This window comes from Pezoporus occidentalis, unplaced genomic scaffold, assembly GCF_034315485.1.
Source record: "Pezoporus occidentalis ecotype Australia unplaced genomic scaffold, CSIRO_AGI_Poc_V1 ctg73, whole genome shotgun sequence".
Taxonomy (NCBI): Eukaryota; Metazoa; Chordata; class Aves; order Psittaciformes; family Psittacidae; genus Pezoporus; species Pezoporus occidentalis.
The window spans coordinates 1145871-1168112 of NW_026916082.1; the positions used below are offsets into that span (position 1 = coordinate 1145871).

The following is a 22242-nucleotide window of genomic DNA, read 5'->3' on the forward strand; positions in this document are numbered from 1 at the left end:
TGTGCCTCGCTGAGAATAAAAGCTCCCTGAACACCACCAAGCCTCACCAGTCTGCTGGATGCCATTGCAGCTAGTCTCTGTGCAGAGGGGAGACTGGGTCTCTGCCCTCAGATGTCCCCTATTGTGCTTCAGCTCTGGGGGTTCTTTGCAGTGTGTCCTTGCTGCAGGGGGCCCACCTCCAAGGTTCCATCCTTTGGAGAGGCCAGAGCAGCCCTGCAGCATTAAACTCGTGTCTCCCTGCATTTGGGGTGAGCACGGGCAGAGCTGCACGCACGTGGGTGCAGAGATAGGGGGAGGCAGCAGGAAGGGGCTTTGTGGGTGCGGGTGCAGGCATGGCCCATGTGTGATGGCAGCGGGCTCCGTTTCCCCCGCGGGGCCCTGCCCCACGCTCTGGCCGTACGGGAGCGGTGTCGGGCGGAAGCCGGGCCCCGGAGCCGGGGCGGTGCAGGGTCGGGGCGGAGCGTGGCCCGGGCTGAGCGGAGCTTGGCCAAGCGCAGGAGCCGCAGGCAGTAAGGCGGGCCGGGGCTCGGCCGGGGCATCCCTGGGCAGCCCTGCGGCTGAGGGCTCTCGGCAAAGCAAGGCGGGGTGGTGTTTGGGAAGGTTTTTAGGGGCTCGTCTCTCCAGGGCAGCTGGGATTAGGGTTGGGGGAGACAGGGGGATGTTGTCAGGAGGCACAGGAGCATCCCACTAGGCTGAAAGTTTGGGGGGGTCTCCTTGGGTGCTGCTTTCAGGGGGCAAAGAGTGCTCCTGTATGTGGGGGAAGAGGGAGGTTTGGGGCCTCTGGGAGGACCTGGCGTGGTGCCCATCGCAGTGGCGTCAGGCACCAGCCCCATGTTCCTGTTGCAGTGGCAGCAACCTGTGGAGAGCAGATCCACCGGGAGGTGCAGGTGAGGGGTACAGGTGGGAGGTGGAGAGGGGATGGGGGAACACAGAGGGTGGGGAGGGGGGAAAGGTTGACTGGGCAAGGGCAGCTAAGCCCAGGCTGTGCTGTCATGCCTGCTGCAGTCCAAGGGCAAAGGTGGTTTTGGGCTCCAAATAACAGTATTAGGTGTGGCCGGCTCCTTTGCTCTAATTTCCATAGGAATAAGGTGCTGAGTAACCCTGTGTTTTCCTGCCCTCATTCCCTGTGCCTCTCTTGGCTGGGGAAGTGGGGGCTGCAGCCTGCAGAGTTATTGCAAATGGAAATTAAATCCCCCACTGCACAAACATGCTGTGCATGCAAGCAAGGGGAGATGGGCGGGATGGGAGCAAAGGGGTGCTTGACGTTACCCTAATTTTTAGCTGAGTACAAATGAGAGTGCCAGAGGACATCGGGTGCATGTACAGGTCGAGTGCAGGCATGGCCCTCGTGTTTTGGTGCATGGGGAGCTCCCAGGGCACAGCTCGCTGTAGTTTGGTGGCCTCTGTCCCTCCCATCTCAGGATTACTATGGCAAAGAGCTGCAGAAGACAGAGGACCTGAAAACCAACGCATGCATCACCCCGAGCAAGCCCGTTCCCAAGGCGGTAAGAGATGCTTTGGAGCGTGTCCACGAGGAGGTGGCGGCCAAGTAAATCCAGGACTTTCCCCTCTGCTGCTGTGTCCCTGTGGACTGCAGCCCCTCAACCACCATGCGCGGGGGAGCACCTCTGCCCGGCTCAGCTCAGCATCCCTTCAGGTACTACGGCTGTGGTCTGGTGGTCCCCGAGTGCCTGGCATCCTGTTGGATCCTGGACCTGGGCAGCGGCAGCGGCAGAGACTGCTACCTGCTGAGTCAGCTGGTTGGGGAGCAGGGCCATGTCACTGGCATAGACATGACCGAGGGCCAGGTACGTCATGGAGCTAGGGCTTCCCCTCAGCCACCCCAGCATTCCCCCTCATCATCCCCTTCCTTCTCCCAGGTTGAGGTGGCGAAGAAGCACATTGCCTACCACATGGAGAAGTTTGGCTATCAGAAGCCAAATGTGGAGTTCCTCCAGGGCTACATGGAGAAGCTGGGTGATGCTGGGCTGGCTGACAACAGCTATGATATTGTCCTGTACGTACCACACAGGCATGCAGGAAACTGCCACCCCTGGTGCTGCTGCTGCCTGGGGCTGTGGGCTGGGGTCCAGGACTGCATCACACTGGGTCACCTGCTTCAGGAGCACGTGTTAGGAAAGGGAAAAGCCCAACTGTGCCTGGGGGAGAGCCTGGGAATATACAAACTGCCCATTTCGTTGTCGAATCGGCATCTCCAAATCCTGCATGAAGCCACGGGACATGCAGCAGGCAGTGGACGTGCAGCAGCTGGTGGTGCTGAGTGTGTGAGAGGGTGCAAATGAAGTCTGGTTTCCTCCCCAGCTCCAACTGCGTGATCAACCTCTCCCCCGACAAGAGGGCTGTGCTGCAGGAGGCCTACCGCGTGCTGAAAGTAATGATGGGGCCGGTGCCTGTGGTGGGAGCAAAGCAGTGTTGGGGTGTCCCTCCTGTTGGGGTGCCACTGGGATGCAGCAAATGGGATCCAGCATGGCGGAGATGGGGCAGGGGAGGGCACCTCTGCATAGGGATCTGAGTAAGGTAGCATTGAGGGGTGCCCGGTTCTCCCTTCCCCCTTTGTCCTGTTGCTTCTTGGGATCTCCCTTCACTCCTTGCTGCCTTCCAGCCTGGAGGAGAGATGTACTTCAGTGATGTCTATGCCAGCCAGTGCCTGAGTGAGACCGTCCGGAAGCACAGGGTGCTGTGGGGTGCGTAGGGCTCTGGGATGGGGGTGCCTGGGATGGGGAGACTGCACCTTTGCTTCCATCACATTTGTCTGTGGTCTCATGCTAGGAGAGTGCCTGGCGGGAGCCCTGTACTGGAAAGACCTGTACAGCATCGCCGAGGAGGTGGGGTTCAGCCCCCCATGCCTTGTCACTGCCAGCCCCATTACCATTGGTGACAAGGAGTTGGAGAGCATTGTTGGTGAGGGCCTGAGCAGAGAGCATCAGCTCTGGGCAGCCATGGGGGCTGTGCTGGCACCCGGGGCTGGTTCCCAACCCACCAACCTCTCCTTTGCAGGTGACTGCCGCTTCGTCTCCGCGACTTTCCGCCTATTCAAGGTGCCGGTTAGCAGCCGGGCTGGGCCGGGCCAGGTCACTTACAATGGTGGGATCGTGGGGCACGAGCGAGAGCTGGTGTTTGATGCCAACTTCACCTTCAAGGTGCATGTAGGGGCATGCTTGGGCTCCCAGGATGGCATGCAGTCCTGGTCTGTGGGGTGGGGTAAAGCAGTGCTACTCAGCAGCGTCCTCTGTGATTTTGGGAGTAGAGGGAGTAGTAGGTGGGAACAGAGGGGCTATATAAACCATGGAAGGTTCAACCAGAGAGGTAGATCCATGCATTGCGTTGTGGTGAAGGTAGGAGCAGGACATCCATGGTGGCTTCACAGGAGGGTTTGAAGCCAGCTGCTTGGTGGTATGGATGTTTCTCAAGATTTTGGGGTCAGGCTGTGCTCCTGCTTTTGCTGCACACTGTCATCTGGGTGACTGGGGTCCCGTGCGCCACATAACCCAGACCCCAGCCCTGTGACTATCCCTCTGCCCCTAGGAAGGAGAGGTGGTGGACGTGGATGCTGAGGTGGCTGCGATCTTGAGGAGCTCCAGGTTTGCGGAGAAGTTCCTGATCCAACCTGGTGCTGCAGCACAGGGCTGCAGTTGCAAGGGGGTCAAGGTCAGTAGCAGGCAGCTCCACAGCTGGGTTCAGGGATGAGGACATGGATGTCCGTGCCATCAGAGTTGCCCTGGGGTATCAGAGGGGTTACGGCATGACACCAAGAGACATGAGGCAGTCTGTGCCATCAGAAGCCCATGGGATGCCTGAATTTGAGCAACTGTACCCAGCACAGGTTGGAGCCCTCCAGAGGGGGGATCTGCTTTAACCAGCTGACATGAGAGCCCTGTGCCCCCCAGCATGTCTGTGGGGGCTGCCAGGACTGCCAGCTGGAGCTGCCTGAGATATCCCAAGGGGAGACATCTTTCTCCATGGGGGATGGCTGGAGACAGCCTGCCCCAGGGAGGTGATGGCCAATCCCTGCGGCTTGTTCTTGCCCATTGCCCTCACAGCTGCTGATGTGAGCTTGGCCCTGGCTGCCAGCCCTGAGCCCGCAGCACAAAGCATCTCTATCAGCTGGAAGCCTCTCTTCTCTCTTTGATGGTCCCTCCAGCCCGTAGATGGGCCAGGAGAGGCAAGGGAGATAACACCCTGCAGCTGCATGTCCCTGAAACACAACCTTGTACTTGGGGAGGGGGAGATGTTCTCGGGTCCCTGTCCAAGCAGGAGGCGCTTCTCAGATGAAAGCAGAGCCGAAGTCCCAGAGAAGCTCTTGGCTTCCTCCTCGTGGCAGGGAAGAGGAGCTGAGTGACCCGGGGACTGCCCCTGTGTTAGCTATAGAGGGTCTGCTTGGGCTGCGCTGCTGGCAGGGAGCGAGCTGGGGGGAATGCAGCTTTCCTGGGTGCCTTTTGCTTCCCTCTGGCCTGATCCTGCCCTGGGTGTTCTGTGCCCTCTAGGAGAAGATCTGTGATCCCTTTCAGCTGCTGGAGCAGCTGTTGACCCCACGTCCTGCCTGCTGTCCTGGTGGCTCCTGTGGTCCTTCCTCCTGAGTGCTGAGTGATGCCCCTGCACCAGAGGGTGCCAATAGGGCAGGAGGATGCGGCCCCAAAGGCGTGAGGCTTCCACCGGAGAACAAATAAATGGCCAAGCTTGAAAGCTGTGTGCTTGTGGCTGGGACCATAGGGCCTGAGGGGTGCTGTGCTTCCCTGCTGGGGCTTGTGGGGCAGGTTGTGCCTGTTTGTGGTGAGGATGGGAAGCCATCCTATACGTCCCCTTGCTATGGGCCTGGCAGTGGCTGCATGGCTTGGACATGCAGGCAGGGACGTCTCTGTACGAATGGGATCGTTGGTCCCTGCATGTAGGATGGCAGGGCTGGTGTGGGTTTGGCAGCAGCTGTGTGCTGATGTTGAGCCCATGGAGAAGAGCAGAGATGTTTACAGAAGGCAGCTGGGCAGAACAGGGTGCCAAAGGAGGCCCTGGAGCCAGGCAGGGCCTGGCCCTGCAGCATGCACCCCTCTGCATGAGCAAGGCTCCAATTTGAGGTATTGGAGAGCCTGCAGCTGGGACACAAACACTTCTGAGAAGCAAAAGGCACAGCAAGAAACAGCCCAGTTGCTTTTTTCCTTCTTTTGAACTCCCTGTGCTAACCCATCACACAGAGGGATCTGCAGGCATCCGTCTGTCAGGCAGAGACTGTGCCAGCTCCTGGCAGTGGGGTGAGCAGCTCAGTAACATGGGTACAAATGAGCATCCCCCCCAGGGCAGTGGGTGAGAAAGGTTGGTCACCTCCTGGGGGCTCGGCCAGCCCTGCTTCTCCATGAAGAGCTCACTGTGGCACACAGGGTGCAAAGGGATGTCCCTGTTACTTGCATGCAGGATAGGGGATGCCCCAAGCACAGCTCCTCATGCCTTGTCTTGCAGCCCCATAGCCCATTCCAGGAGAAGGGAATTTTTCTACCTTTCCCTGTGCAGCGCTGCTGAGATTTCTGTTCCGCCCTGGACTCCATGTAGAGGAAAAGGCCCAAGCCCTCTGCAGCCATCACACCTGCAGAGTTTTGCAGGGAAATGCAGGGATTCTGGAAAAGCAGAAACCTGGTTGACTGCTTCCTGCATCGGGCAAGGAGTGAGGGCTTTGGTGGTGGGAGATGAATCCCACATGCCCTGGCCCACAGGCTGTTTGGTGAAGGTGAGGAGCTGCTGAGCAACAGCCCTTGGGTGAGCAGCTGAGCTTAGAAATGTGGAACTGCTTCCACCCCTCCTCATGCACTGGTTTTCCACGAGGGACCGAATTTCCCCTCTGCATTTAAGCAGCATCTTGCTGTGACATGGGGGAGGAGAAAAAGCAAACAAAAAATATCTGGGTTTAAAAATAAGCATGGGCAAGTCCCAGTGATGCTCTGCAGCAGCAGGAGCGGTGGCTGAACAGGGTCTCTGCGGCAAGGAGGATTTCCAGAGCATCTGGCTTGAAAAGTGAGTAAAACCCACAGGGTCGCACAGTGATGGGAAATCCAAAACCAGGCATGACAGCCCAGACCACCTCACGTGCCCTCTGCCATCAGCAAGGTGAGGGAGTAATTAACTTACAATTTAGAGATTAAACATATTAATAATGCCCGTAAGTACAGCTTCTTGGAAAGCTGCCTTGCCAGCCTGTCCTTTTGGCTGTGGACAAGACTATGACCTGCTGGGTGCACAAAAATTCATGAGTTGTTGTGTTTAGAGCTATACTATGAATAAAGAAGATAATCCTTGGTGCTATCTGCAGTCAAGAGGGCATGAATTAGCTGGCTTCAGGTAGGGCACCCTGGCAGACCAGCCTCCAGTGGTGGCTGTGACCTGGCAGGTAGAAGAGCTCTGGAACTGCATGTACTGATGTGACCTTGGGAAGGACCTGCTGAAAACACTGCCAAGATGCTGTTTAATCCCCCCCTGCATAGCCCTCTTCCACAATTGCTTACAAAGACTTTACCGAAGTCCCCGCAGAGCCCATCCTGGGAGGTTGGCAGCAATTAGCTCCTGCTATCAGAGAGCCTCCCCAGTGTGAACGGAAGAGCAGATGGGGCAGGGGGCCCTAACTGCAAACCCTGTCATTAAAAAGGCATGAGTCCCTGCTATGGTCTTTCAGCTTCCCTGAGGACAGAGGACCCCACAGCAAGGTCCCCCTCTTCTGTGCATACAGAAAAAGGGCACAGCTAAATGCCACCCCATTTACATAGTGCTGGGTTGTTTTTTCCCAAATCCTTGGCATTTCTGGGAGGAAGCAGCTGAAAGGACTTGACTTTGAGCTTTCAGTAGGGGTCCTCACCAGGCTGTGGATGTGGGGTGTCTTGTCTGCCTGGCTTTGCTTGTGCATGCAAAGCTTTAGGGTTTTGCCCCCCCACCCCCAAGGTGTGAGGAGGTCCTGCAGCCCCATCTGTGGAGAACCCCAAATCAATCTGTCCAACACCCCGCTCTTGGTGTTTTGGTGGTTGCAGAGCTGAGCCAACTGCTCTTCTCCCAGTGTGAAGCTCTACTGTGTTCTGCAGGCAGGGAGGGTGCAGTGAGGACAGGAGCCCTAAGTGGTGGTGCTCTGATTCACCCCGAGGTGAAAGGGAAGTGGCTCGGGAGTCCCTGCTCACTGTGGTTAGCAGGGAGTTGCTGTGTCTCAGCAGCATCCTTCACCTCCTCGAGGGAGCAGATCTGCAGGACTCCCTTGGGATGAGCTGAATGAGGTCTGGCACCATGGAAGATCTGTGGCTAAGGCCCCATGAGCACTATGCTCTGCTCCCTGTGTTGGGTTGGCCTGTGAAATCCTCTACTTTTCCATTTTCCAAGAGCTCAAATGGGGGGGTGGTTTACTTCCCTTAAGGGATCTCCCTAAACCCAAAATACAGTCTCAAACACCACAAACCATACCGGGTGCTCCCACAGCTGCTCACCTAAACTGCTAAACTGCATCCTGTGCTCTATGTGTGTTGCTCATCACTAGTGGAAAGAGGAGTGATGAGGCTGGTCCTTGGGTGTTTATTGCCCCTGTGGGGTTTGGGACATGGCAGCTAAGGCTTCGGAAGCAGCCTGGCTCTCGGGATGGTGGGATGTAAGCACACGCTAAATTACAGATCTTTTCCCAAATCAGCTCTGTGCATGCAGTTGTAAGGCCAAGTGAAGCAGGGTGCAGCTCCCTGGGAAGTGTTGAACGGCCCCAGTGGGAGCTCCAAAGCCCCGGCCTCAATCATGCCCAGTCTGGGCAAGGGTGTGTTGAATTCGGGGAGGGTGGAGGTGCCGCGGGCGGCTGAGCAGAAGGCGGGGATGGGAGCGGGGAGTGCCGCCCTGCCGGGTTTAACAGTTAATGCTTAATTTCGGTCGCAGGAACGACACAGCGGAGGAAATACCGCGGCACCGGGCGGAGGGTGCCCGGGAACGGCGAGCGACGGCTGAATCGCTGCACGTTACCACACCGACCGCGGCTGGGGGCAGAGGGGGACCGGGTAACGGACGGTGCCGGGAGAGCTGCTGTCCCGGTCGGTAGCACACCCAGTGCCGAGGACACGTCCCCGAGGAGCATCTCCGGCAGAGATGCCCCTCCGGGGCAGCCCCAAGGAGCATCTCCGGCCCGCAGGAGGCAGCAGGGCAACGGGATGCTCCCGCCGCGCGGGGCCGCCAGAGGGCGCTGCACGACCACCGACCGGCGGGGCAGAGGACGCGGGGCGGTGCAAAGGGGCCGCGGCTGGCAGCGAGCGGTGCGGCTGGTCCGGGGCAGCGGCAGCCGGAGCGGGCCCAGGCAGGGGCGGCAGGAGAAGCGGTTCCGTCCCGTTCCGTCTCGCCTCCTCCGTGCGGTCCCGAGCGCCCCGTCCCGCGGCGCGGGAACTCGCGAGCAGCCCCGCCGAGCGCCGCACGCGCCGTCCCGGGCCCGCCGGCCGCATCGCTCCCTCATTGGTCGCGCCCCTTCGAGGCTCCGCCTCGCCGGCCCCAGAGCTCCGTCGCCATTGGCGGTGGCCGCTCGGCCGGCCCCGCCCCCTCGCGGCTGGCGTACACACCGGAGTCACGCGCCCTGCGGGCTGGACAGACGGTGGAGAGCGGCGGGGCGGGGCCTGGCCGCCATCGGCGTGGGGGGCGGGCGTTGATTGGCGGAGAGCGGCCGCGGGCCCGCCCCCGCTGAGGCGGGCGGGGAGGGGCGGGGAGCGCAGCGGTTTGAGGCGGCGCTCGGCTCGGCCCGGCCCGGCAGTCGCCGCCTGTCAGGTCCCGCGGGCAGCAGTGCCCGCAGCCTCGCCCGCCGCCGCGCCTCGCCCGCCGCCACCGCCGCCGCCGGGGAAGCCGGGGCACGCCGCAGGCGCCGCGCGGCGATGCGGGGCCGCGGTGGCGCCGAGCCCTGACCAAAGATGGCCGCGCTGCCCGGTGGGAACATGGCGGGGGGCGGCCGGGGGGCGCGGGTGCCGCCGCCGCCGCCGCCGCTGCTGCTGCTGCTGCTGCTGCTGCTCGGCGGCTGCCTGGACCGGCGGCCCCCGGCTGCTGCCGCCGCCGCGCCGCCTGCTGCCGTCGTCCCGCCCTCGGCGGCGGAGGAGACGGTCATCATCGGCCTGCGGCTGGAGGACACGGACGACGTCTCCTTCATGGAGGGGGGCGCGCTGCGGGTGAGCGAGCGGACGCGGGTGAAGCTGCGGGTCTACGGGCAGAACATCAACAACGAGACCTGGTCGCGCATCGCCTTCACGGAGCACGAGCGGCGGCGGGGCGGGCGGGCGGTGGCGGGGCCGGCGGGGCGCGGCGGCGGAGGGAGTGGCGGCGGGGTGGGGGGCGGCGGCGGCGGCGCCCCGCAGCGCTGCGGCATCCGCACCTCGGACATCATCATCCTGCCGCACATCGTGCTGAACCGCCGCACCTCGGGCATCATCGAGATCGAGATCAAGCCCCTGCGCAAGACGGAGAAGAGCAAGTCCTATTACCTGTGCACCTCCGTCTCGGCCCCCGCCGCCGCCGCACTGGGGCCCGGGTCCCCCGGAGGGCTGGCGGGTGCTGAGGGGCCGGCCGGGCCTCCCCCATGGGGCGAGACCACCTGGATCTACCATGATGGTGAGGACACCAAGATGATCGTGGGTGAGGAGAAGAAGTTCCTGCTGCCCTTCTGGCTGCAAGTCATCTTCATCTCGCTCCTCCTCTGCCTCTCGGGCATGTTCAGTGGCCTCAACCTCGGTCTCATGGCTCTGGACCCCATGGAGCTGCGCATTGTGCAGAACTGTGGCACGGACAAAGAGAAGAACTATGCCAAGCGCATCGAGCCTGTGCGGCGCCAGGGCAACTATCTGCTCTGCTCCCTCCTGCTGGGCAATGTACTGGTCAACACCACGCTTACCATCCTCCTGGATGACATTGCTGGCTCTGGGCTGGTGGCCGTGGTGGTCTCCACTATCGGTATCGTCATCTTCGGCGAGATCGTGCCGCAGGCCATTTGCTCTCGGCACGGCCTGGCCGTGGGCGCCAACACCATCTTCCTCACTAAGTTTTTCATGATGATGACCTTCCCGGCCTCCTACCCTGTCAGCAAGCTGCTGGACTGTGTCCTGGGCCAGGAGATCGGCACGGTCTATAACCGTGAGAAGTTGTTGGAGATGCTGCGGGTCACCGACCCTTATAATGATCTAGTCAAGGAGGAGCTCAACATTATACAAGGAGCCCTGGAGCTGCGCACAAAGACTGTGGAGGACGTGATGACTCCCCTCCGAGACTGCTTCATGATTGCTGCCGAGGCTGTGCTCGACTTCAACACCATGTCTGAGATCATGGAGAGCGGCTATACCCGCATCCCTGTTTTCGAGGGTGACCGCTCCAACATCGTGGACCTGCTCTTTGTTAAGGACCTGGCATTTGTGGACCCTGATGACTGCACTCCGCTAAAGACCATCACCCGCTTCTACAACCATCCGCTGCACTTTGTTTTCAATGACACCAAGCTCGATGCCATGCTAGAGGAGTTCAAGAAAGGTGGGCTCGTACCTTTGGCTGGGATGTAGGCATGGGGGGAAAGTGCTGCTTGATAGTGGTCAGTGGTATCTTCCTGTGGCGAGGGCATGCTGCAGAGAGGCCTCCTGGGTTCCTGCTCATGGAGGGGTTTGGGAAGGTGCATTCAGGACAGAGAGTGACCAATATTTAGGCATCTGCCTGTCCCCTGGGCCAGAAAGCTGATACGCGGCTGGTATGTGCCCCTGGCCAATTTTCCTCCCTGCACTGGGATGTGTGTGTGGGCACAGTGCCAAGCAAAGGTTGTTTTCTTTCTTGCTTTTTCCACTCATCTGTCCATTATAGCGAGAGCTGCTGACGGGAATCCGCGCCCGTTCCTTGGCTGTGTCTTCTCTGTGCTTTTTCAGCTGGGCTGACAGTGAGGAGCGGGTGGGCTGCCCGGGTGTCTTTTCAGGCTCTGTGCGTGCACACGTGCCGAGATAAACACAGCGCTTCAGCTCCATTCATAGGCTCAGCTGCCCGACCTCAGCTCTGTGCTCGTGTTCCAGTCATTTTGATTGATGCTATGATCTTGTAACTCATAAATAGTTTCAGGGTCTTAAAATACATTCAAAAGCAGCTGTTGGTGCTGTACTTAAGGCTTTTTTTCCTTCTGCACCCAGGACCACAGGCTCAGCAAGGACATGACCCTTTCTGCCTCTCTGATGTACAGTGTGTATTAGTTCCATGAGAACGGGACTGAGACTTTCCGGCCCCAGCCCCCTCTTACTTGTAGGAGGTGTTGACCTGACAAATGCATCCTAATTCCTGTTAGAAGCTTTTGCTTCGAGAAAGGAAAAACATTTTTTGTTTTCCTTCTAAAATTTGTTCCTCTCTGTGCACCGAGTAACAGCTCTATATGGGCTATGCAGGACAGTGCTTTCAAATAAAATTAAGGAAAATTTCCAACGCACTGGGTGTATAGACTCCTGTGCTGGAAAACTGAAGGCTGTTGGAGTGCCATGGAGCTGTTTGGACCTGGGGAGATCTGATCAGTGTACCCCTGAGCAGCTCAGTCCTTGGGAGATGAGATCTTTACAGCTGCACTGACTCCACAGTTAGATTCATGGGGAATATCTGAATTCACCTTTTGTCGACTGCAAAAGTTACCTTGAAAAGAACTTCGTAAATTGGTGAATGGTCTTCCTAGGTACTGAATTTAAATTGCCACTTGAATTTCAGGAGCTGTTTTTTTCCACACGCTGAGCTTTGACAACATGGCATTTAGTCTCTTTTTTTTTTTTTTTTTTCTGCTTAACTCAGTTTTGGGTATTTGGAGGGTTACCCCACTGGTTTTCTCATCTTTATTTCATTTTCACAGATAGAAGGTGAGCATACTTCTATTTTTATTGAGTGGTTTTCTCCATCTCTTTCTGTCTTGATGTAGTGATGGGGAAATACTACTTGGGCTCAGAGCTGTTGAAGGAGAAATGAAGGAGAGCCTCCCTCGGCTGTGATTTCTGCACTGTGGGATCTGCAGCTTGGATCTGGGAAAATCAATGATGTCACTTAACTGTTGGCTGGTTATGATGGGATTTTGCTGCATGTGTGGGCGTAGGGTAGTTCTTCTCACCCCCCTGCCCTGTTATTTGGACTCAAGGAAGCATAGTGTGGTTCTTAATCTGTAGCAAGACTTATGTTTTTTTCTAGTTTTGTTTGTAGCAAATTGTCTGATGAATATTACGTTGGTCACTTTATTACCCCTGTCAGGAAAGAGATGCAATGCATTCCTCTGTGTTAGTCCTTTTTGTTAATAGCTGGGAGAATTACGTGCACATTTTAATCCTGCAAGTGTGGCTAAGCCAAATATGTCTCCTTACAGTTGCTGAAACTTGTGCTTAAAATAGGCTTCTTAAAACTTCTCCTGGGTGGCTTGGAAGGTGCAGGCCAGAGACTGCTTTCCCTGGTAGCTAGACTTCCCTTGCCTGCCCTAGGAGATAGCCCAGTAGCTCCTAACATGTGTATTCCCTCCTGACATCATTGTGTCCTGGAGTAGGATCTGTAGTTGTGAATAAATTCAGTCTAGCTTGATCATACTTAAATGTATACTCCAGAATAGTTATGGTGGTTGGTCTGTATGGGCAAGCCCTGTGTTAGGACCAGCTCTGTCCAAACTGGTTTCTCCTTAAAAAGTGCAGATATGGTGGAAATAAATGGCTTCCTTTGTCCTTTGAAATGAATGTAAATAACTGATAGCTTGCTTGATCTGGCATAGCGCCGTGTCTTTTGCAAGAGTGCTTCAGACTTTCTTCTTCAGAGCAACCTTGCCAAATCCCCGTGAGAATGTACAAATTAAGGGTGACAATCAAATTGCATGTTACTCTCTGGTAGTGTTGAAAATAAATAAGCCTACAGTTTTAATCATTCCCTTCCCATCACATTGACCTTTCCCAAAGGCTTGCTTCAAAACTCACATGTATGTCTGTTTTCCTTCCACCCAGGTCCCTGCTACTACAGTTTGGTGCAAGAGGCAGCTTGTGTGATAGTGCTGTCAGTTGAATGCTTTAACTGGTTTTAAGGAGAAAAACCTGTATTTTTTAGCAGTTTGGTAGTTAGCTGGATAGGTGGGGGTTTGAAGCTCACTTTTTGGGCAGGAGCAAAACATTCTTAACCTAAGCATGGAATTGGAGGCTTAGAAAGAGGGGATTAAAAGCCAAGCATGGCAGGATATATGTTCTTCCATGGTTGCAGAAGATGAAATGTGTAGTTCTGTACTTGTTCTGGTGCTTAGGCTGAGCAGCTGGAGGATTTGGTGGTGGGCCTATTATTAATGTTCTTCACCCACAATTGCAAAATCAGTATCTGTTTCACTTCTGTGCTGCCAGGCAAGAAACTTAATTTTAAAAGTGAGCTGTAGCACGTTCCCAGTCGCTATTGCTCTAATCTCTTAAAGTGTGAATAAACATGATTTCTGAAGCAGTCTGCAGGAAAGCTTCCCCTCTAAAAAACATTGTTTACTTACAAATAAGTAGCTTTTAAAAGAGGGGCAATTTTCTGTTCTCATTGACAGACCTTATACCTACCTCTATGTGCACTGTCAAATCCATTTGCCTACAAGGTGAGCAGGCTGTGTGTTTAACTTTAATTCAATCATTCAAATTTAATGCAAGGAAGTGTAAGGTACCCTTTATACTGGCCTAAGGAATGACCTGCCCAACTTTGCTTAGTGCAGAGAGATACTTCGTTTGAAAAAAGTCCACTACCAGCAGATCTGATGTTGGCCACTGCTGTAAAGGGAAGCAAGGTGTTGTTACCTGTTCCAGGACTGATTTGTGTCCTGCTTTGTAAGCTGCAGCAGGGAGTGAATGAGAGACAAAGTAATTTTTGGAAAGAAGCTAGTGAACTGTCTCCGCTGATCTCCTTTTTCTTGTTGACAAGTGTGTGGGCTTGCTGCTCCCCCCACTTCCCTTTTTGACAGTTTTCCTAAGTCTCTTCTCAAATGCTCTCTGGCACTTGCTCTCAGTGTTTTTCACAGGTAGATCCCTGCGTGTGTGATCCTAAATCCAAAGTGTTCTATTTCTAGCTCCCTCCCTGCCAGAGCAACAAGAATGCAGCTTGAAAAGCCTCATGTTGTAATACTAATATTTCAAGACCGGCCCACTTTCTACCAGCCATTGTACTGCTGCTTTCCTGGTGGCCTGGACCGCTTTGGAGGTTTGTCAGAGCCCTCCTTACCTGGAGACTTTGAGTCATATGTTTGATCTTACTTACATCTGTATCCACTATTATGTTATACGGAAGATTAGAGTTAATAACCTATTGCAAAGAAGTCACAGTAACTGTGTGCAGCATTTCTGAGCTCTGCTTGCCTGAATCACATGGCAGCCTTGGGAAAATTCCTGGATTCCTTATTAAAATCATCTCCAACTGGACTCTAAAAGGTTTTTCTTTCCTAAAAACAATGTCGGATTTAATTTGGTGGTCTTTTCTTCGGGTTCTGTTGGGCTTGTATTGTCTGTTTTTAATAGTGTGTGTGTTTGGTGGTTACATTGAGTGTGGACATAAGACCTGGAGAAAAACTTTGTCTGTTTGTTTTCTAGTTCTTTTTCCCCCTCCAAAGAAAACCAAGCCCCAGCAACTTAAAACATAAACCCCTTACTTTTGAGGGAGCAGAGAAGAATACCTAGACCTGCTTACTCCTCGTCTGAGCACAAAGATCCTCTTTTTGGAAGCAGGTAGGGCAGCAAGTGGTTGGTAGCCCAGGAATCCAAAGTTTTGTATGACTCCTGTTGGTCTGAGGTTTTTTTTGGTATTAAGTCATCTACCTTTCTGGTACAGCTGTAACCCAGCCGTGTAGGTGGCTTCTTTCCTGGTCTTTTTCAGGTTTTATGGAATACCATCCAGAGTCCAGACTCCCCATAAATAACTCTTATTTAATGGGTCTTCATGCTCACTTTCTAGTTTATCTGACAGGTTGTCTGTCTCCTGAGCCATTTTTCTGTGTACGCCTGTGGCTGCAGCATTACAGGAAACTGGAAGAAACTCCATAAATCCCTCTGGGATTATGAAGGGGATGTAAAACTCCTTGGAAAACAATATAATTTTCAAGGCTGCTTGGCTAATAAAAGGCATCTCCTCTGATCCTTTTGCAGAAATTCATATAAAGGGAAAGGTGTTGAGGAGATCCAGTGTGGAGTCTTTTTGTGTGAAAGAGAGTAGGGGAGTGGTAGGTGGGAGGGAGTTTGCCACCAAGATACAGAAGACTTCTCATGATATGCCTGCAGATTTGTTCCTTGAACAAAAATTGCATGTGGGGGTGGGGGTTGCCTCGTGACACTGTTTCTTGGCTGTCTGACAGTGTAGCACCCGCAGGTACTGCACTGCCAAGAGCTTTGCTGGCCTTGCAGAGCTCCTAGGGGATGAGCCCTTGTTCCAATGAAGAGGAGCAGATGTGGGTTACTGCAGGCAGCCCTCCTGCTGGTATGCTGAGGGGAAGGCGTCAAGGGGAATGCATTGGAGAACAGCTCCAGTTCTTCTTGGGCTTCCTCCTGGTAAGGTTTTTTTAGGGATCAGGAGAAGAAGAGGTGCTGCTGGAGAGCTGTAGTGCTTCTTCACCCTGGCCTAGGTGAGAGACCCAGCTGGAGGCTCTGGTCTGCTGCTGACAGTAGAAAGAAACACATGGTTCAGGTGGCTGGCAAGGAGAGGGGTAAGTGGATTATATGGCTTGAGCAGTAGAGGTTTGAATCTGATGCTCATGTTGTGTATGATTCTTTGATTGCTTTTTAAGCAATTGCTAGCAACTCTTGTCATTCAACAAACGCAAGAAGTTACCTTTTCCTCCCCTCAACTGTTTGCTAAGTTAGCAAATGCTTTCCTGCACTGAGGCTGATAGGAGTGAATTCCACCACAGGTGAACCATGTTCCTCTCTGCTTTCTCTCTGTCTGTAAAGGTTATCTGTAACAGGCAGAGATGTAAACTTCAGGTCAGTCTGTGCAACCAGCAGCATTTCATGGCCAATTTTGGAGTAGAATGAAGAGGCAGAATGTCAACTTTTGAGCAAAGGTAGTAGCGCAGGAAGATGATTCGGTAGTTCAACCATTGCAGTATTCTTCTAGGGCTGAGATTTTCTTTTTAGTTTTGGGATTTCTCTGCCAACATGAGATTCTGAGCAGCAGAATGCTTCCCTGGTGGACTTCGGTTGACTCTAAGGGGTAAGAGCAATGGTGGTGAATCCTGTGCAGTACTGTTTCTGTCAATGGCTATGGCTGCTCAGAGGAAGTATTTGAGTAAGTTTATTTAGTTCCCTGCAGAAGCTTGGTGATCTCATCAGGCTACAATTGAAACATTTCTGGAACTAAAGATACTGTCTTTGTTAAATAGCCCTAGATGTTTATTTCGGTTGGTGAGTGTGTCTAATCAGCACTGAACCTTTGTCAGTTTTTGTACAGCAAAAATGGGGTATCTCCTGTCAGTAGTTTTGCAGTGCTAGTGGCAGAAAGAGATGGATCTAAAGGTTGCATTTCTGACTGTGATTTTGTATGAAGCCATCCAAAGGCAGGTTTTGTTTTGGCAGGCTGTGATATCACTCTAGCTGGTAACTGAGGACATGAGAGAGTTAGCCACCTCACACTTCACGTGCGTTATGAGCCCCAGTTCCCTCCCTTCTTTGTTGAAGGAACCGTTATAGAGAGTGGGAGTATTAAGGGGCTTTACTAGGTCACTTAGCTTGGAGCATCAGTGCCATTAAACTGTGGACAAGACCTACTCATCTTCCTGGGGTTGACAAGTGTCTGATTTTGTCTTGCTCTCTTGAAGGGCAGACATTCTAGTGCACAGGAATTAAGACCTTGAGAATTTGAACTCTCACTGCTTCACCTCTTCTAAACACTTTGCAGTGTATGCTTATTATTAAGTCATAAGCGAGTTTTACAGCTGCTTGGTCACCATCACGTAGACCTAGAATGAAAGGAGTGGCCTAGCAGTATGCTGAATGAGTCTGTGTATCATCCTTCTGTGCTTTTTTCCCCATTAATACTTAAGAAGAGCTAACTGTATCTTATGTGCCTCTGCAGGGCTGTGTTGCAATAGCTGGTCTAGGTAGACCAATTGCACTTCTAGTGTTGAGTCCCTCCCAGTTTCACTAATGGAGCTTGTAAAACAAGCCCTCAACAGAGAGTACTCTAGGGCTCTGAACCATACCCTGGTAAGCATGACCTGGCACTCTTGTTAATTTGACAAGGCCCTGAAATACAGCCTACCAGCTACAAACAGGAGTGTAAATACTTGGTGGTAATGAGCTACAGCCAACAGCACATGGTTAACAGTCCCAGATCAGGTGTTGATCCAGCTTGGTTCCTGCCAAGGTCACCGAGTCGTTTCAGGACTATCTAGTGAAGGGGTTTGTTTCACTTTTTAACAATACATAGTAATAGAAAAAGAGATGATAAATTTGTCATTAACCTTTTGGTGGAGTCCACCTTTTCCCTTGGCCTAAAAATCAGCTGGTGGCAGAAGCAGCTATGCTGGGCATAAACTGGGGCTAAGTGTGGTGGGGTACCAAGCATTTGTGAGAAGGGTATGAAAAGCAAAGCTGGTTAAGGAACTATAAGGGGAAGAGATGACCTACTCACTTCAGTGCCGATCTTCTTACAGACAGGTAGGTGTAAGGAAGAGAAAGGGATGGCCTGGAACAGGTAAGCTGAGAAGCGCCTTGGTCTAAATGGCTCTTTGTACAACACAGAATAACAAAGTTCTCATCCTTAAAAATGCATTGTTATGAGTTGAGGCAGGGAAACTAAAGTCTTTTAAAAGGTATAAAAGGTATCCCATGGCTTCTTTAAAAAAACCCAAAACAAAAAACACAGAAAACCCCCACTGGTGTTGTGACTCCAGGACATGGAACTGTTCTGTGTCTTTCAGAAAGTGCACTTGTTAGAACCAGGTTCCCATTTCACACTCCAACTTGAACCTTGAAGTAGATAGATGGCAGGAAGATCCATCATGCTTGGAGTGAAATTGAATGTTCTTTTGACTTGCCACTGGCGTTGCATGGACAAGATGGATGTGCTTAACACAGTGGCTGGCTCAGCTTAATTTACCGTTCCTGGTCCCCAGTAACAAAGAGGCTTTGCTTCTTTTCTACCTTGTCTCCACTCTTTCCTTTTTTGCCCTCTTTTACTCAAAAGTGCTCTGTCTGTAGTAGCTTTCCACTCTGGGGAGTCATCATTAGGGGCCCTTGGAGACCTTTGAGCCGTTGTTCTCATGTTTTGTGTGAAAATTGCCTCGGGACCTTCCAGAATTTTGGTAGTAAGTAGTTTTCACTGATGAGAAGAATGACTTTCAGGATTTGCCACACTTATGCTTTGTCTATGGGACATCATGTGGGTTATGTGTCCTTGACTGTGCTGTTCTAGTACACAGCTTGTAAATGCAGGAGATGTTTCTTTGTCTGGGTTGGCTGGCATGTTGGAAATTAAGATTCCTACATGGGTGTTTGTGGTTATTTTTGTGACATAAGTCAGGCTTGGTCTTTTCTGGTGATGAGACCTGCTTGAAAAGACTAGTGGAAGAATTCTAGAAAAGCAACTTGTCATGTAACCAACTTGCCCTAGATGGAACAGAAACATGAAAGCTATGACAGCTTGTGAATGGGATTTGTTGTCTTTTGTATTGAAGCATTTTGCTTGTAAATTGTTGGGTATAATAATTTAAGTGCTTAAATGTGAAGCAACAGCACTTCTCATCAAAGAATTGCATTTGGAAAGGCAGAGTAAGTGTGATGCCTGTCAATCTGGGAACTGAAACCTGGGTTATTGAGGCTTCAAGTGTTACAAGTTAACATGATTCTGCTGCAGTTACTAATTAACCATGAAACAGCTTTGCTCCAGCCAAAGGAGCTGGGGCCAGAAGATGAGCACATACATTTAGTACAAAAGATCTATATAGGTTTGTTTTCTGTAATGCTTTCCGTTGGGATTACACCATTCTTTTGCTGGCAGCCCTAAAAGAATCTGCTTTTCAAATGAGAGTGGTGTTGTAACCTTGTTTCTGCAGGGTGTACTGTGCCATCAAGACCGAGTTCCTCCTTGCTTGAGGTTCTCTCATGCAGCAAGCCTGAATGAAAGCTGGTGGTGTAATCCCTTCGAGTTATATGAAGGAGCCATCCGTGACTGTTGATCCTTGTGGAGGTGAACAAGGCTTTATTTTCCCCACTTGTCCATGGGTAATGAAGGCAACAAAACACTGACTCTGCCTTAGTTGGGTACTCTGCTGCCAGCAAGGAGTTTTAAGAAGGATCTTGCCATTTCTGGTTTCTTTCCAGTACTCCACCTCTGGCATTCAGAAGATTGTCCTGCCTGCCCTTTGCACTGCAGGGTTCAAAGTGCAGCCTTGGCCAAAGTGAGCCTGCAGGACCCCTTTCCATGCAACGGTTATATGAGGACAAGGATGAGCAATTGTTCACTTTTATTTCCTGTGAATTGCTTGTCAGCAATTTCTAGACTCCTACAAAAAGGGAAGAAAATCTGCTGGTATGAACTTGTTCTTGATAAAAATTTACAATCTGGCATCAAAAATAGGTGTGGCAGTGGGGTTTAGGCAAGCTGCAGGCTTAATTCTTCCTATCAAGCCTGGGACATCTTTCCTTTGGAAGCCAGTATCGCTCTTACTGTTAGAATTCCCATACACAGCAAGCGCAGACAGGGGATTTCAGTTGATGTTACAGGGCATCCAGTAAGAGGTTTAAGTTAAATTTTATACTAGTTATTGTAGGCCTAAATTATGAATTAGAGTTATTCAGCAGCTCTAACTTTTGCTCTAAGGGACATCACTAAGTTTTTGCTTAGATGAATAAATTAGTGTGGTAGGGTTTGCTATGTGAATTTGTGTGGGTTTTTTTTCCCCTCCTGTGTAACTGAGGTATGTGTACAGATAGAGATTTTTGACCTTCAGCTTTTATTTTGGTGTCTTGATGTAGTATGTGGGGAGGAGGAAGGAAGCATCTCTCAAGGTACCATTTATATGATGAAGACTTGCTGCCTGCATCTTGCTTTTCTTTTAGCACAGGAGAAGAGGAAGGGATGCTTCACTGGAGGCTGGGGCAGTGGTCCTGTGAGTAGCTCACTGTATGGACTATATGGTATAGCTATATGGACTAAAAGTGTGGGATTTATGCTGTTCCTCAGATGTGATCTGGTCTTTGCATGCTGGTTCCCTGCCCTCATGGGGAATAACTTTTATCTTCCTGTTGATACTCTAGCTTTAGTGGTAAAGCTTGAAAACACTGATTACTGCAGCTAAGTTCAAGAACTTCACACTGCTCACAGGGAGTATTTTATTTTATTCTTAGTGCTGAAGAATTGTTTGTGCTATGTGAATGGGATTTTTCCCAGAGAAATCAAAATCCCATTCAAAATCATTGTCTATTTCTCTCTTAGTGAAAATCCTGTACAGTGTACTTTAGAGTCAACATCAGCTACTAAAAGTTTGAGTTTATCACATGCAGAGGAAAGCCTGCTTCTGTTCCTTCTGTACCAGCATATTTGTGTCTTCCTGTGACCCTTACAGAGATCACAATGCATTTAAAGCTTTATTTCCTTTCCATATGATGGAGCCTGCCTCTGTCACAATCAGGACTGACAGTTTTGTAGGTCTTTCTGTTCAGTTGACAAGGCCCAGAGGGGATTACGATCAGTAATGTGGAATTGCCTTGCCAGTAGTTTACTGGTTTAATCCAGTTTGTGTTGTATTGTCTGAAGATTCCCAACGAGGACCTGGAAAGGAAGAAGTTGCACAGCTCACCCTGTAGGCAGTCTCAGTGGGGGGTGAAGCTTCCCAACGTGGGAATCCCCTGAGGTTAGAGCTTGAGGAAGGCAGCTGGGGCAGTGAAAAAACTTAATTACCTGCATAATGGATGCAGTCTCCAAGAACTACAGCAGTCTGCTGCTGGATGCCAGCTGAGGGTTGAACCTGTGAGCGCAGTCCTAGTGTGCACAGCCAATGTGCAAGCAAATACAGGAGCTTTGTTTTTTCCTGCTTTCTCCAATGCCCTTAGGGTTAAGGGTGGGGGTGAAGGTTTCCTTGTGCTGTGTGATGCACCACAGACGGAAATCCCAGTCTCTCCTCCTCCTCTGTGCAGGGCACACCTGCTGTGCATAGGATGACTGGTCTACCAGGAGAGCTCTGATGTCAATGGCTATGCTGTTAATGGTTTTATTTTGCTTTCCAGAGCAGCTGTTTTGAATTTTTCAGTTTTTGCTGTAATCTTCGAACAAGCTTTCTTTTTATGAGAGACAGACTGGTGAAGGGTGTGGGGTGAAGGCACATATATTTGAGTGTCAAGGACATTTTCATTTCTCATTCCTGGTCGGAAAACTGGGTTTAAACTTGTTCTTTGCCTGGTGTTTGAGCATGGTCCAATGGTAGGAGGCTTTAATACATTTCTTCTTTGCAAATCATCAACCTCACATCTTCCAGTAAAGGAAAGAATTTGGGAGTATAGCTTCCAAGAGTAATAGCCCTCTCCGCCCCATGCAATGCACAGGCTCCAACCAAAAAGTTCCAAGGAAAATATTCAGAAAGGGGGAAGTTGTCTAGCTATATTCCTGATGGTTTTGCATTTAAACTATTGGGTTTTGTGAAGGGATCTTTTTTTCAGATAGACATGTTGCCATCCTGGAACTAATAGCTAAGCTCTAATATCTTAATTCAAGCATAAAGTAGAGAAGTTAACAAAATGTGTCTTATTTCCCAAGTTTAATATTGATAATGCTCTGTAGTTTGCTATTTCTCCCTGCTATCCAATTCCTCTCTAGCTGAAAACACACTTGGAAGGTATTGGAGACTGCATCTTGGTACCCTGTGTTCTACTTGCATCTACCTCCTGCTCAGCAGAAAGAGCCGAGTGCCTTGAGAAGTGCTTGAAAGGCTTATAGGAGGATGCTGACCAAAGAGCTACCATAAGGAAGCTAGTAGGCTTGGGGACTTGGGTGACATTTATGCTGAGTCTGGGTCTACATCTATTTCTTCTGAAAAGCACTAAAACAGGAGTGTCCTGCCAGTTTTTAGAGGAAGCTTCACAGTGGACATTCTCTTAGGAGAGAGCGAAGTGCTTTAAATTCAAAAGGCTCTTTTAACAAATGAGGTTATGTTAACCATCCTCTCCAGTACTGCAGCTAGTAGTTGTGACAAGGAATGAGTGTGTGCTGTGATTAAACGTGTCTTCCCACAGCTAGAGGCAACATGCAGGTCCTGAGAGCAAAAACTCTTCATCTGGTTAATGC

At 51.7% G+C, this 22242-nt stretch overlaps 2 protein-coding genes across 8 annotated transcripts in view; both read left to right on the forward strand.

Annotated features, from left to right (window-relative positions):
* The first annotated feature begins 43 nt into the window (after positions 1-43).
* AS3MT (arsenite methyltransferase) lies at positions 44-4704 on the forward strand. 2 transcript variants are annotated; one of them, XM_062601974.1, is made up of 11 exons: positions 44-248; positions 847-887; positions 1422-1549; positions 1658-1808; positions 1881-2017; positions 2323-2392; positions 2624-2705; positions 2791-2922; positions 3019-3161; positions 3547-3669; positions 4506-4704. In XM_062601974.1, exons 1-11 carry the CDS (start codon positions 59-61, stop codon positions 4596-4598), a joined length of 1290 nt encoding a protein of 429 aa, XP_062457958.1. In that variant the 5' UTR covers positions 44-58; the 3' UTR covers positions 4599-4704. The 2 variants fall into 2 exon arrangements, with proteins under 2 accessions (XP_062457958.1, XP_062457959.1); XM_062601975.1 differs by lacking the exon at positions 44-248 and adding an exon at positions 428-509.
* Positions 4705-8827: 4123 nt separating this feature from the next.
* The window catches only part of CNNM2 (cyclin and CBS domain divalent metal cation transport mediator 2), a 117050-nt gene continuing 103635 nt past the window's right edge, over positions 8828-22242 (forward strand). The window contains exons 1-2 of one of the 6 annotated variants that reach the window (XM_062601861.1): positions 8828-10506; positions 11909-16221. In XM_062601861.1, coding sequence (XP_062457845.1) covers positions 8907-10506; positions 11909-11955 — 1647 coding nt within the window. In that variant the 5' untranslated portion in view covers positions 8828-8906 and the 3' untranslated portion in view covers positions 11956-16221. Of the gene's footprint in view, positions 10507-11908; positions 16222-22242 lie in introns of those variants that run through there. The other 5 variants (XR_009961423.1, XR_009961422.1, XM_062601860.1 and 2 more) reach the window with 5 other exon arrangements.

Coding starts and splice junctions, on each gene's coding strand:
- AS3MT (XM_062601974.1), top strand. CDS start 59: ATGCCATTGCAGCTAGTCTCTGTGCAGAGGGGAGACTGGGTCTCTGCC. Junction 249..846: donor CGTGTCTCCCTGCATTTGGG/GTGAGCACGGGC, acceptor TTCCTGTTGCAG/TGGCAGCAACCTGTGGAGAG. Junction 888..1,421: donor AGATCCACCGGGAGGTGCAG/GTGAGGGGTACA, acceptor CTCCCATCTCAG/GATTACTATGGCAAAGAGCT.